We start from the raw sequence: 15,182 nt of genomic DNA, 5'->3' as shown, positions 1-15,182 counted from the left end.
TTAGAAAGGTGCAGTGTTTGTTAAAGGTGCCCCGTTCCCCGGAAATTCTGGTCCCACTTGGCAACCAGACAGGGCACTTGAAAGTTAAAAGAAGCTAGTGGAAGGCAAGCTTGTAATGCACTCATAATCGAGAACAAAGCCACTGAAATTCAAATCATTATTCTAACAAACATTCATAGAAATATCAAAACGTTCAGGGTCATTCTCCTTTTTTGGTTTTCCTTTGGGACTTTGTTATACTGCAAAGAATCTCATGTAACAGAAACTTGTAATGCACTTCTTCTCTAAAAAATTTACAAGTAAAAAAACTCAAACTCCAAACTTTTTACACTGCAGAAATAAATAAGCTAGGTGTGGCACCATCCTTTCCTTCCAGCAGTTAGAAAATAACCCTAAGTATTAACCAGTCACTCTGTGTGTGACAATCTTTTGAGAGAAAAATTGTTCATTACTTCATTTGTATCAGAACAGTGCATGAAAAATTACGGTCATAGTGATTTGGAGCACTAACAAAACATAAGGGAGATTCTTGATAGCATAATAAGCTGCTGGATCAAGTGACCTATGTGCTAAAACATTGTCAAGAAAAATGAACTTCAATTGAAGCAAGTGAATTTACTGCCACGAAAGACATTCCTGCATTTGAGACCATGAAAATTACTTTAACAGGAGGAGCTTACAACTAAAAAATTAGAAATATAAAAAAAGGAAAAAACCATTATGTTAACATTAGTAACCATGTGCTCTCAGCATTTTTAATGCAATTGTGATTTTTATTGCCAATTTTTTTTAATACACTTTCATTTAGATATTATGTACACCAAGCATTTTTTTATAGATATTTTCTAATAGGCAGACACATAATAAATGTCCATACATATTATATAAAATATACATACTGGATACATAACAGATATGCTTGTAAGGAATCTAAAACAAAGTAAGACAACATCAGTACATGAAACTTGGGTTATGGGAATTGGGAAGGAAAATGATTCATAAATATTAACTTGGCATCATAGAGTATTTTGTAGTTAAATTATTTTTCACATAAAAGAAATGGCAATCATGTGGGGAATTATAAAAATATGAGTAAGGAGAAAAAATTGGGATATTATTGTACTGAAGGAACCACTGATGAATCACTGCCAAAAATTTCTCGCAAATCAACTCAACTCAACCATTAATCCCAACTATTTGGGATTGGGTAATCCCAGCCAAAAAGGGAACTACTAAATTGATAATTTAGGATGAATAAAAACTCTTCATTAAGTAGGAGGTCCTAATATTTAGTTTTTAATTACCAAACCAAGGTTGAAACAGTGTTTAACACCTCAGTTTTATATTCAAAATTTACTTTCAATTTTGCTCTCACAATCTACAAGAAAAGAGTTTCTCTAATCTTTCCTACTGTTACTAGTGCATATACCTCTTGGTTCTTCCAAGGCCCAATTAAATCCCACATATCATGTTTGTGGATGCAAATAGAGGTGTTGTAAACCAAGCCCTAAGCCTCGCTTTTCACATCTCATATGCAACAAGCTATTATTGCTAGAGGTGCATGACTTTTCTCAATTGACATGGCAGGAGCAGGGAACCTTAATATCAGGATAAAAATGGAATATCATGTTGGTGACCACCCAGACAAGCAATTCTTTTCTAGCCCAAGTATCTTATCATACATGTGCCTAATTTCCTTTAGTGAAGGCTGCTAATGGACCTTCAATTTCATCTGACCCCTTCAGTGACAACGGCAAGATAATGAACAGTATATTCCAGTTGGACTCGCACAGCATATCTGATTTATATCTTAGTATATCTGGATACAATTCTACTCGGACTAACCAGATGTAGAAAGAATCATAAATTATAAATCCGTAATAAGATCAACTAAAAATGACTTCATGAGAATTAAGTTTAGCACCTTTTAATTAGACATATAATATTCAAGGTAATTCATGCATAAATGAAACATTGTACAGAATTTTCATAAAATACATGAAACAACAAAAATGTTTAGCCAAGATATATATATACCCAAAATGGAAACAAGCTTTTCAAAGTATTGAATAAGATGAATATACCAACCATAGAGAACATCCTTGGCGTGGTTTTTTCTTCTCCTTCTGTTTCTGTGGTGGCTTGATTACTACCTTGATTGCTGCATCAAAAACTGCTTTGACATTCTGCACATAGGATTGGATAGAAATGTGAACAGGACTACGTTTTGCAGTCAACAGACCTACCTATTAAGCCTAAATTAAATCAGATAGTCTTAACCATCCCAAATAAGAGGGAAATTCTTTTGGACTTTCATATGGAGTATCACATTCCATAAAAAAATCCAAATAACAAGGGCATCAACTCAAATTTGTAAGTCCTGTTCAAGCTTAGTCATAAGCATCAAATTTGTACACGTTGAAGAAAAAAAGTTTTTAGGAAATTGAAATGGCACAATAGATGACAATCTGCAATGCGAAAATTAAAGCTTGGTTTGGCCATTTTTGCATCTCATCATCTAAAAGCTTCCCATTAGTTTCTGGAGCTTGTGGAGACTAAAAATAGCAGTAGCTTTGCCTATATTATTGTATGGAGTATAATATCATTGATGCTGAGTCCTGACACAGAATTGTGAGTGTTTCTCTTTTCTCTCTTAACTCTTAAGTTCTTGTACAAGGAACTAAATATATACTCTTCATCTTTATCTTGTTCTTGATTAGTGAGAAAAAGACAAAAGTATTCTGATATCTTAGACACTTGTCATAGTATCAACAACAAAATGGTTTTATATACTTCAGAATACCCTGCCTCCACCTTTGCATGCTAGAGACTTTAGGTATTTGTGCTTGTGTAAGATTTGTTTCCATTCTAGCATCACTTGGAGTCCATGATATTCCATCCCATCAAGACAAAACTATGTCCAAAATTACAGTTAGCATCATCTGATTAGGCTATTTTAACATAGCAGTTCTCTCATGCTGGACCTGCCTAAAGGAAATTCCCCCCTACTCAGGGAAACAGCCACATGCTCCAAAGGAACCATTACTATGTAGGCTCTGTAGATGAATGCTCTAGTTTTCCTACAATTACAGAAAAGTTGCAAAAGTAAGAAGTAACTTATCAGTACCTGCTGAGTTTTTGAGCTGCATTCAATATAATATGCAGCACCAATCTGTTTCTGGAGTTCCTCTCCCTGATAACAAAAATCATTATACTTACAAGTTACACAATTTCAACCTTTTGGAATGAAAGACCACAACAACAACAAGGTATTGATGTTCTAAATGGAGAAGAAATTACACCTGTGCAGTAGTTACAGGCACCATTCCAGGATGATCAGCTAAATAGTGCTTATCTTCACGAAGATCTACACAAGCATTATAAACCATGAAGCCATGAAAACAGGAAAAAAATGGAAATTCAACCAGCACATTAGTTAAGAGATATATGTTAAGTTTATCTTAACAAACAGTTTATCATAACTGCCCAAGAAAGCTATATGTTGGTTTCATCAATGCCCTTTTTGAGTACATGATAGAAGATAATACAAAGAATCACTCTAAAGATTTGACCATGCAGATATAGTTTAAGAAGAATTTAAAAAGTCCAAATAGTTTATTTATAATGAACATCATGCAGTGAGTTTATTTGTATCATAGATGAATGATTCATTAGAGTTGATCTTAAGCTGACAATAATCAAGAAAATCTAACACTAACAAAATTCTGTACCAAAATCCAAAATGCAACATGATTTAAACTTCTGTAATTCTTGATCAAGAACTTGCATAAGCATATAATATGCTACCTTTACAGTTTCATACTTCACCCATTAGAATAAAATATACATATCATGTAATTTTTTTCAAGAGAATGTTAGCATAGGTAGAAATATTATTGCTCTTCAGATGTCATCCTGATTGCTCTACTTATATCTAATAGCTACAAAAAGTTACCATGGACAGCACAGATAAGATACTAGTTAGTGCCAAAGGTTAGGATCATATCCAGTCTACCCCTCCCAAGACCCCAGATAACTGGGACCAACATTGAGTAATGGCTCCCCGTTAAGCTGGTGCACAGGTGCTCATCATCCTACATGTAGAGGAAGAGGAGGATGATGATGACGATGACCCACCATAACTCCACCACTGTTTGATTGTCTTACACTGCTTGTCTGCCAACCTGAAGCCCATCAAAGAGGAGGGTTGTGTCAGGTTTTCAGCTGATATGAAAACTTTTACCAAATCCAATATGAATGTAAATCCTGAATTATTTTTGTGCTTAGCTCTTGATAGAGCACAATATCTGAACAGGATTCTTGTAGCCAAGACCAAATAGTTGGTATTAAGGCTAAGTTGAGTCTAGGTCACCCATCAACCCATCCTCCCTACTCATGGTTGTCATGGGTAAGCCATTCTCTATTGGATTGACTCATCCACAAACAAGGTGACCATATTAGTTCATATCTGAAAGAGTCTGGTAGATCCCAAAGGCAAAAACATCTGAAAGATAGGAGTAACTGTTTCCTTCATGGTGATTCATCCTGTCAATAGCAAGGTTACCAAAAAAAAATAGTGGTGACATCCTACAAAGCTGTGTGTGGTGCCATCATAATGCCTAAGAGGAGAGTGCTACATGGGAACAGACAAGGAAACCTTATTGCTCAAGTTGCAAATTTTGCAAGGGCTCAAAAGATGCTTTAATGGTGGTTATTGCTAGAATTGAAAGTTAATTAAAAAGGAGAAGGATAGATAACAAAGTCTTACTGCTAGATCCCAATCCTTGGATTACAAAATTAGCCATTTAGTCACTTCTCAGTTCACAAAAATCTGGAATCTTCTAACATCTAAAAGAATGAAGAGAGAAATAATGCTTGTTTCTATATTCTGACATAATGTTGTAAACTTTCTATCAATATTTTGTAGCTCCTACCTTTCTGCAATGTTCATTATGTGATCGTGGCATTTATTTTAACAATAATGAATGATATGGTCATAAAATTCAAAACAATATTAATAGTAACAGGTTGGTTCCTTGAATGTGGATCAAGAAATACAAGGAAACTATAGAAGGTAGCATAATGCTTTTCACCCAAAGTACAAACAGGGATCAAGTATGGCAGATAAACAGTAAGTTAATTTAGAAATTAGGAGAAGAAAAACATTCTCTAAGAGGGTGGTGAGGAATTATTATTTGTCTGAGCTTCCAAACTTAGCTTACCCAATTTAGTGCCAGCAAGAACAACAGGGACTCCGGGAGCATAATGCTGAAGTTCTGGGATCCACTGATAAAGCAATTATGTATAAGAAGTCATATACACACAAAATGCCATCAAAATAACAAGGGATAAAAGCACATAATCCTCAGGAATCAGTACCTTTTTCAGTACATTCTCATAGCTTGCACGGCTAACAAGCGAGAAAGCTAAGACGAACACATCCGCTCCTCTGTAGCTCAAGGGCCTTAATCTATTGTAATCCTCTTGTCCTACCAACAGAAGTAACATTTTCTTCACGACAGCAAATCAGCAAACAACAAAACTTAAAATTCATAGATATAATAATATAATAAAATACACAAATTACTGAATTCAGCAAAAGACTTTACGAGAAAAACCGGTTTTCCTTGGCTTGTATGTTTTATGGTAAAATGAAAACTTCTGAAGACAGAATTGATTCCAGTATTTCGCAAAATTTTACCAGCAGTGTCCCAGAGGCCTAAATTGACAGTAGTTCCTTCCACAACTACATTGGCGCTGAAGTTATCAAAAACAGTTGGTATATAGTCCTACAGGTACAGGATTAAAGTTTTGGGAAGAATAAGCATAAGCGCTTGAGGAGAGGAAACCACTGATTATATATAGACAAAGAAAAACTGCTCAAACCCAGATGGATTCTTGAGATAAAGAAGGGGCTTACAGTGGGGAATTTGTTACTTGTGTAGCAGATGAGCATGCAAGTCTTCCCAACAGCCCCATCTCCGACTGTAACACATTTGATGAATCTTGAAGCGGTTGAGGCCATTGAAGAAAGGGAAACTCAGAAAAAACAAAAGAGAAAGAAAAATATGTAGAGGAGAAGAACAAAAGGAGGAGGTGGGTAGGTTAGTTGGGTTTTGGCCTTTGGAAAAGGGAAGAAACAGAGGCAGCAGGTCACGTGATTCTCACTCTCACTCTCTCTATGCACTGTCGTGGTAGCTCTTTCAAAAAGGAAGGACATTATTTAAAATTTGCATTTGTTTGAACATTGAAGAAAGAGAGGATCAGGACCTGCATTTAATTAGTCACCAAGAAGCAAAAACTGCCTACTGTAACCAAGAGAGCGACAGGAGTTGTGTTTGGAGAGAGGATTGGAATTTGGATGTGATCATGTGAGAGAGACGAATTCACAATTCACATAAACTAAACAAAGTAAATGACCAGAACACCCTTACGAGTTACAAAATAAAAACCTTACCATTCATCACATTATTCTTATTTTATTTTATATTTGCATTTATTTCCTCCCTGTGGAAGGAAGTAGGCACCGTCCTACAGCTATTATTATTGTTATTATTATCACTACGATACACGCTACCCCGTGAGGCCGTGAGCCCGTGAGTACATGCAATACAATCTATCTCTATGGAAGTATGGAGTATGGAATGAAATGGAGAGAGAGAATGAGAGACCTCCCCACTCCATGAACGATTGATTTGTTTCTTATTTTCCTTTCTCTTTTGCTTTTTGGTTTGTTTGGTGACAGTCGTACCTTGCATGTGATTCCTGCTTCCGAAAAACACTTCCATTGAGCTGTGTGTGTGCTTCCCCGTGAAAGAGAATAAGCTGTTGAATGTTGAATGTTGAATAGAGAAGAGAGACACGCACACAAACAGGTTGCAGTACAGAATAAGCTGCCGGTTCTGAAACCAGAATCACGACGGCAACCCAAATTTAAAGCAAAAGAATAAGAAAGAGGTTTATTGCTCACTTGCGCTCAAGCACAAGTGAAGTCGTCGGTCAAGAATGAAACTTGAAAGGCCCCAACCCCCAACCAGAGGAGAGCAGTTACTGTGTAGAATTCAACAACTTCGCTTGGAAAAAGGACGAGATAAGGGTGGTGGTGGGCCACGACAGCGATGTATGGGTTTTGGACCACCCAGGTTCTGACCCGGATTAATGTTGTGAACCCAACATAGTTAGTTAGTTACAGTCTTACAGAGGTGTATCCTTGTTGCTTCTGTCTGTGACACTTGCACAATAATGGAGCCGTCTGGGTCAAGGTCATCATCACTCAAATTAAACCTGCCGGATTTGGAAATGCCCCCAACGGAGCTCCAAATTCGGTTTTAAATCCAGGCCTAGACTAAGCCCACCAAAAAATGATACGGCTGGTTCATTGGCTCCTTTAACTTTGGTTGGTCTCTTGGATGCAAGTAGTTGGATACAAATGTCTAGCTAGGTCTAGCCCCTTTGAAATTTGAACACGACAAGGATTGATGTGGCCAACACATACTCGGTTACTAAGTAAAGAATCGAAAGCACCTTCAATAAGGTATTTACTATTTACTGTTTAAAATTCAGGGTTTATAGTGTATATATCCATATATCAGGTGAACAAAATATTCTTTTATTTCTTTCATATTTACTGTTTAAAACACTGGGTTCAAGGATGAATTTGGATACAGATACGAATTCGAATATGTTTTGAAGATGTATGGATGCGGACAAAAAATATGAAAATAGATGAACATGTTAGGGAAATACATACAAATTCTATAAATGCATTAATAATACGAAATTTAAGACCAAAATAGTATATAAATACATAGAAAAATGTATATTTTAATGGTGTATATGAAAAAATATATTACACTTAATATATCGGAATGCCTATATATCATATAATTTTATTTATAATGCATCAATCAAGAGTCCAAGACACTAAACGCATGTGCATATTATATCACTTATTTTTTTTATTTTACTATTTTAATTTTTTAATATTAACAAAAAATCAACTAAATATTAAATTCTCAAATGCAAATTAAAATACAAATTAATAATTCACAAAGATATAATATTAACTTAAAGTATATCAAATTTGTTAAAATTTCTAAGATACATATCCTATACAAATTCATAATTTTTAATTACTAAACTAATCATTCCATTGTTAATATTTTTATTTCTACAAAATAAAACAATATTTTGTAAACAATATTTTCATTTTTATAAATAATAAATATGTTGTTATTACTTATTAATGTAAATTAAAATATTAATTAATGATTTGTAAAAATATATAAAAATTTAAGATGTATATCATGTGCAATTTAAGTATTAAAATAATTATGTTATTATTAATATTTTATTTGTATAATTTTATTGATACTAAAAATCATCTTTTGATATAAATATAGACTTGATAGATTATTTGTTTTATTAATTTATAAAATACTATTTTTGAATATTATTGCTTGGAATAGTTAGAATTGTTAAATATAAACACATGTTTTTTGTTTAAATTGTATGCCAACACAAAAATAATAATAAAAAAAATTATGTTGTTCTATTTAATATCACAAGATAAAGTCTGGCTTGATGGTTTAAAGTGCGGCAAAAGATAGCACGTCTGAATGACCTAGTTCAAATCGGCATAGGTGCATTTTTTTATGAAATATTGAGAGATGTGGTGTTTCATGTGTATCATCCCGTATTGATGCATATCAGTTGGTATGTTACGATACACATCCGTATCGATGCGATACAAATGGCTTACAAGATATGTTTCTATTCGTAGTGTATCTCGTACTGCTGGCAACCAATACCGACACAATACACTCGATATTAAATCATTGACTAGGTCCATTCAAATTCAAAATTGACAAAATGTTAATCCAAAACCCGCCCCATGAAAGGTCTACCAATGATATGATGGGCATATGTTATCAAAATTTTGGACCTCGGCAAAAATATGATAGGAGTTGAACTTTCTGCTATTTATGATTTATCATTTAGGACAATGTTTTCGAATTGCCGTTGACCTAAATGGTTGGACTGTTCGACTCGAGAATCGTCCAGGCAATTGGTTCTATTTTTGTATAAACCCAAAATCTGGTCAAAAACCGTTGAAAAAGTCAACAAAACATTGACCCGGGCGGTTGAACCTTTGAACCGTCGACCCGTTCAATGGTTTTTGACCGATTTTTTTATTTTAAAATTTTCCTATCAGAGCGAGTCATCCGTTTGAACCGGACGATCGGACCATTGACCTGGAAACCGGTGACCAAAACGGTTCCGTTTCTGAGTCGTTTTTTAAATGATTTAGGATGAATGGTTTGGCCTTATTTTTTTATTATTTGTAGAGAAGGCAGAAAATTTGTCAGAGTAGAGAAGAGTTTTTTTTTTTTAATTTCTTTTGAAGAAACTATACAACGGAAATAACCCATCCCCCAACCCAACTGCAAACAGGATTCAATCCCAATTTCCAAGTCTCTGCTACGATCAACAGAAAACCTTACCAACCAACCAGCTGATTGGCAATATGCAAAATAGGGAAGAGTTCTACCCCATACATGATACATCTCACTTAGAAAGTTAGCATCTATCATGTATCACTTGCTACATATTCATTCATGATTACATATCATCAAATGATACACAGAGGTGCGACCAACGGATCCGGGTTTGATACATCTATAGTTTAGAAAAAAAAAAATCCCAACCCAAATTTTGGGAATTTGCATGACTCTTGAATTCACCCTTCCTAGTTAGCCAATCAGCTGTATCTTCAGCAATCTTCGAACAGTCCTCAATCAACATTGATCGACGATTCACCACAGCCATTCTTGAGCCACACTCAATTCATACCATATTCTATCAGTTTGGGGCCCAACGACAGGCATCGATGATTCACCAACCCAGTCTATTCTTCAAGTGTCAAATGGAAGAGGTGGGTGATATCACATTTGTGGTCCTTAGTTATACACTCATTCCAGAGATGGCAATTTGACATATCCCCATGGGCTTCGTCTCGTCTCGGTCGGACTTCGCGGAAAACCCAAAACTCCGACGTGGGGTAGGTTTCAAAAAACAAAAATTAATAATAAATTTATAAATATATAAATAAAAATGATCCAGATGGGTGGGGCAAAGTCAGGGATCATATCCCTGTTTTCCATGGGAACAGGGATGGGGTTTAGATTTTTCGCCCCGCCAGGGTTTGGGGCAGAGATAGAGTAGGGAATTTCAATCTGGGATCGGGTAGCGAGTAGGCAAAACCCCGCCCCGCTGCCATTCCTAACCCAAAAGTTTCCATTTTACCCAGGCCTTATGGACCAATGAATCCCTTTTTAGTATTTACACTTCTAGCTTTCTTGACAATATATGGGCTGGGCCTCCAAATTTCTGATGAAACACCTCATTTTTATTCATCGAAGAGAAAAGCAATTTTCACGTGGAACATTGGGAATGATCTGTGTACATATGATTTCCATTCATTGCCACCATAGATTAGTGTTTGTTTTTTTGTTTTTGCAATTTTTGGGAAAAAATATGATTTCCATCGTTGTTTATTGAGAAAATGGTGCCATGTAAAAGCCATCTACCATATCAGAAAACTCTTTGTGGAAAGAAAAAGAAAAACATTGAAAAAAATGAAAAAATGGAAAAATGTTTTTTTACTGTTTTTTAAGAAAAATATTTAACCAAACAGCATATGCCGATATGCTTTTTTCCATCTGCTCAAAATCTGATGTGATGTAAAGTCATTTTTCCACAAAATAGTAATGGTCTCAAAGACCACCCCAATGTTCCCCTGATTCAGAAATTGAAATTTCTATTACCAAAATGAAAAAAAAAAAATTGAAAACTCGAGGAAACCATCTTGCATTCCTTATTGGTCCCACAATGTATTTTCCTGGCTGATATTATATGGGCTCACTTGATTAAAATGTGTTTTATTTTTTTATTTTTTTGGCAAACAAGAAAATGAGAATGGATCCACACTAAAAATACATGTTGTTTTGTTGACGTGATTTCAATTTCATAAAATCCACCAAATTAGGAAACACCACCTTAAATGTCTATTCCTACTTTTTCTCTCTTTCTTTCACTTTAAATGATTATATTTTTTTATGTATGAGTAGCTTTTTCCTCTTTCTACATGTGCATCCACATGCTAGTTGTTCATCAAACCAATTAAATCAATCAAACCGATCTTACTTGGTCAGTTTCTAGTATTTTCAATCGATTTTGGTTCAACAATTTCTAAACCCAACCAAGTTAGATTAGATCAGTTTTAATTTTACCATTTATAAATTAACCAAAATCAAACTAACCTGACTCTCTCTCTCTCTCTCTCTCTCTCTCTCTCTCTCTCTCTCTCTCTCTCTCTCTCTCTCTATATATATATATATATATATATATATATATATGTGGGGGGGGGGGGGGGGGAAATGAGGAAAATCCCATATTCTTTAGTTTAAAATATTTTATATCATAAAAATATTTTTTAATAATACCACTAATTTTAAAAATTTTAAATTTTTATAAGTTTAAATCTTTTGAACCAATTGACCAAACTGAAAATCAACCCAAACTGATACGAACCGAATTTGTCAATTTTTACTAATGGTTAGTCAGTTTCGGGTGGCTAAATCCCTAACCTGATCAGGTCGATTTGGTTGGCCAAACAACCTACAACCAAACCAAACCAAATTGTGAACACTCCTAATTTCAACTAAATTAATAGTTTAATCTCTAATAAATAACAACATTTTAATCTCCAATTATTATTGAAAATTTATAATGAAAATACGCAATTATTGAAAATAAATTTATAATGGAAATACAATAAAGAACTAATAAAAATACAATAATTATAAAAATTACAAAAATACAATAAATACTAAAAATATATTAAATAAATAGTGTAATATCAAATAATAGTTTAATCTCTAATAAATATTAATCAATAAATTATAACATAAACACATAAATACTAAAATTAAATTTATAACAGAAATAAAATAAATTAAATTTAAAAAGTTAAATAGCAGTAGTTTAATCTCCAAAAATTATTAAAATTTTTTTGTTAAATAACAAAATAAACGTAGATTTATACATAATTATTGAAAATATATTTATCACAAAAAATTAAATAATCACTGAAAATACAATAAATATTAATTTTAGTATATATATAAATGTATAATAAATATAGATTAAGAATTTAAAATTATTATTAATAAATACTATTTTTCTGAAATCTATCTAAATATAAGTGAAATTAGTTAACAATATTATTTAGTTATTTAAATAATATCATTATTTAAAATTTTAAAATATTAATTATTTATTGAATTTAATGATTCATAAAATTATAATTTATACATTTATTAAGTAGTTTCATTATTAATTTTGTAAAATATTAAATTATTATTAATTTGAATGTTATGAAATATATTATACTTATTTTTATACTTTTAAGAATTTTTTTAAATTTATTACATAATTTCATTGTTTTAACTATTTTAAATTTAGTTATGTTGTATGTTTCATTATTTAAAATATTTAGTTATTTTAATATTTAAATGATATGTAAGCATTGAATTTTTCATTATTTGATAATGTTAAATATTTTGTTATGTAATTATTTAGCTATTTTTAATATTTTTATTTAAGATATTTAGTTATTGGGACATCTAAATGTTATTTTATCTTTTAATGTTACATTTTTTATCATTTGAATAACATTTAAATTGAATAATCCAAAAAATTATAATTTATATTGTTAGTACATGATTTCGTGATGACTCCTATAAAAATATAAAATTATTAATAATATGAATATTATTAAATATATTATAATTAGTTTTTATATTTTTAATAAATATTTTAAAGCTATTATATAATTTAATTATAACATTTAAATCATTCTTAAATTTGTTCATTCAAACTTTATTTAGATAGATATAGATAAAAAGTGGGGGAGATGATAAATAGGAATCAGAGATAATTTAGGAAATAAATGTGAATTGTTGATAATTTAGGAGAAAGTGGGAATAGTGGTTCCACTTGGCTAGACATTAAGAAAGCAAATCCGTCTTTCTTTATCTATTGGTTGTTACTTGTTACAGATAATTTAGTTTATGTTGTTTCCTTATTGGTTTAATGGGCAATTATGTGGAATTAAAAGAAAAAGGAAATTAGGAAGAAGAGTTTGGAACAAGGAGAGGCATGGTGACGTAGACAACCTTGCCTTTTATATATATATATATATATATAGATGCATTGATTGCTGACATGTCTAAGTGATTAGATATTACTAATTTAGCATATCCAAATTCTTCAAACACATTTATAAGCTATTTAGGACCTTAATTAGCGAGGTTAATAAGTTATTGTATTCGTGTTTTTAAAGTTCAAAAGTACAAAAAGTCAAACCCCTAGATTGTGTTTGGTTTGAAGGAAAAAGTAGGAAAAGGAAGGGAAACACAGGGAAAACTATGAAAGACCTTAATTTCAGGTGTTGCCTTTGGAGCTTAAAAAATGCTTTTTTAACTTTAGAAATGATAATGATTTAAAAAACAATCACTCTTGCAAAACGCTCAAAACACTGTTCACAACCCAGAGCTCGCTTGAAGGCAGATTTTGGTAAAGATCCAAATGAAACCCTAACTAAATGAAATATTTTTTGCTGGTTGTGGTTAAATTTGGAAAAAGACACTAGTATCATCATCTTTTGGTACACTATTGACTTCAAATGTTGCCAAAACACAAGGATATCATTGGTCAAAGAATCCACATGTGTGCGCCCCCACATGCACATCTCAGCGTGTACTGAGAACATCTCCCGTAGTTGTAGAAAGACAAGGTTATGATGCAACTACAATAAGCCACATTGTACAAATAAGGCATGGGAGCAGGGGCAAATCTAGAAACGGATCAAATAATTTGGAAAAGAAACAGTTCTGGTATTTACACAGTAAAATCATCTTATAAATCATTCTGTGCGTCTTTGCCATCTCCATCTAATCCATTTTAATTGGAAGTTTATGGAATGACATTCTGACCAAATGCTTGGGCTACTTGGTGTGAGGCCCAATTTGGGATCAACCTTGATGCTATGAGACGAAATCCCTTCACGGAATAATGGAGGAATGGTTCAGCCATCTACAATCACATTTGAGCAAACAGGATATCTCTTCGTATCTTGGGAAACTTTGTGTTATATCATTAGCAAAGCAAAGGGTTATTGTCAAAAGACAATACCTGCCCCTCTCTCCCCTCATGGGTGATGGGGCATTTTCTTTTTTTACTTAAAATTAGATTTTAGAGTGGAGACAGGTTTTGATATTTTACAACTTGTACAGGTATATCATTAGGCTAAACCCAATTCTTTCCAACGCGCATGTTGTGTGGAAGGCATATGAACTTTTGTATAAGGTGTGGAATTTAATCGTATTTTGAATTTTGTGTGTAAAATATAATTGATGATTTATATATTTTTCACATGTTTTAATCAAATAATTATAAATGTTGATGTTCGTTTAAGTTATTTTATTTGTTATTTTTATATATAACATGAAATAGTAGGAAATTATGTGTAGGCTCTAGACCTAACCCACAGACTCAACCTGCCCCATCTAGGCCTGTAAATGGTATTCGAAAATTTGAATTCGAATCTGAGATTTGATATAATCGAATTGAATTCGAATAATTCGAATTTGATATTCAGTTGAATTCAAATACCATTTTTTATTGATTAAATTACCGGATTGAATTCAGATATGTATGTATGTATGTATGTATATTACTAAAAAGAATGTTAAAAAAGTAAAAATACAATTTCAGAATTGAGAAATGAGACATTTGAAGTCTTCACCCTCCACTCTCCATCGTCTTTCAAGTTTCTAACCATAACCCTAACCCTCCCTTCTCCGTGACGTCATCACTGCCCGAGCAACCACCATCACCGACAACTGCCCCTCATCCTTCGCGGCTCCGTCTCTCCTCAGTCCTCTCTCGTCAGTCATCTCTCATCTTTTCCTTTATCTCTTAGTCTCCCAATCTCATCGCCGCCGCCCAAGCAACCACCATCACCGGCCACCGCCCCTCATCCTCCATAGCTCTGCCTCTCATCAGTCATTTATCATCTTCTCCTCTATCTCTCAGTCTCATCACTGCCACCCAAGCAA

At 33.1% G+C, this 15,182-nt stretch overlaps 1 protein-coding gene across 4 annotated transcripts; it reads right to left on the bottom strand.

Annotated features, from left to right (window-relative positions):
* Nucleotides 1–230: 230 nt before the first annotated feature.
* Nucleotides 231–6,678, bottom strand: LOC148853982 (rac-like GTP-binding protein 3). Of its 4 annotated transcripts, none has more exons than XM_088983440.1 (8): nt 5,921–6,678; nt 5,702–5,789; nt 5,380–5,489; nt 5,223–5,286; nt 3,303–3,367; nt 3,128–3,193; nt 2,089–2,186; nt 231–636 (listed from the first exon to the last, which is right to left on the bottom strand). In XM_088983440.1, exons 1-8 carry the CDS (start codon nt 6,023–6,025, stop codon nt 597–599), a joined length of 636 nt encoding a protein of 211 aa, XP_088839566.1. In that variant the 5' UTR covers nt 6,026–6,678; the 3' UTR covers nt 231–596. The 4 variants fall into 4 exon arrangements, with proteins under 4 accessions (XP_088839566.1, XP_088839567.1, XP_088839564.1 ...); XM_088983441.1 differs by having other exon boundaries at nt 2,085–2,186; nt 5,921–6,247; XM_088983438.1 differs by having other exon boundaries at nt 5,380–5,511; nt 5,610–5,789; nt 5,921–6,243.
* Between the last annotated feature and the right edge of the window lie 8,504 nt (nt 6,679–15,182).

This window comes from Nelumbo lutea, chromosome 4 (assembly GCF_056320005.1).
Source record: "Nelumbo lutea isolate HS-2025 chromosome 4, American lotus-T2T, whole genome shotgun sequence".
Taxonomy (NCBI): Eukaryota; Viridiplantae; Streptophyta; class Magnoliopsida; order Proteales; family Nelumbonaceae; genus Nelumbo; species Nelumbo lutea.
This window is presented reverse-complemented; position numbering and strand designations above follow the sequence as displayed.

Bases quoted from the DNA above. Each gene is read 5' to 3' on its own strand.
- LOC148853982 (XM_088983438.1), bottom strand. From the start codon at position 6,025: ATGGCCTCAACCGCTTCAAGATTCATCAAATGTGTTACAGTCGGAGAT. The intron at 3,194-3,302 runs GTGTAATTTCTT...TTTTGTTATCAG, and splicing joins TGCCTGTAACTACTGCACAG to GGAGAGGAACTCCAGAAACA. The intron at 2,187-3,127 runs GTACTGATAAGT...TCCTATGTGCAG, and splicing joins GCAGCTCAAAAACTCAGCAG to AATGTCAAAGCAGTTTTTGA.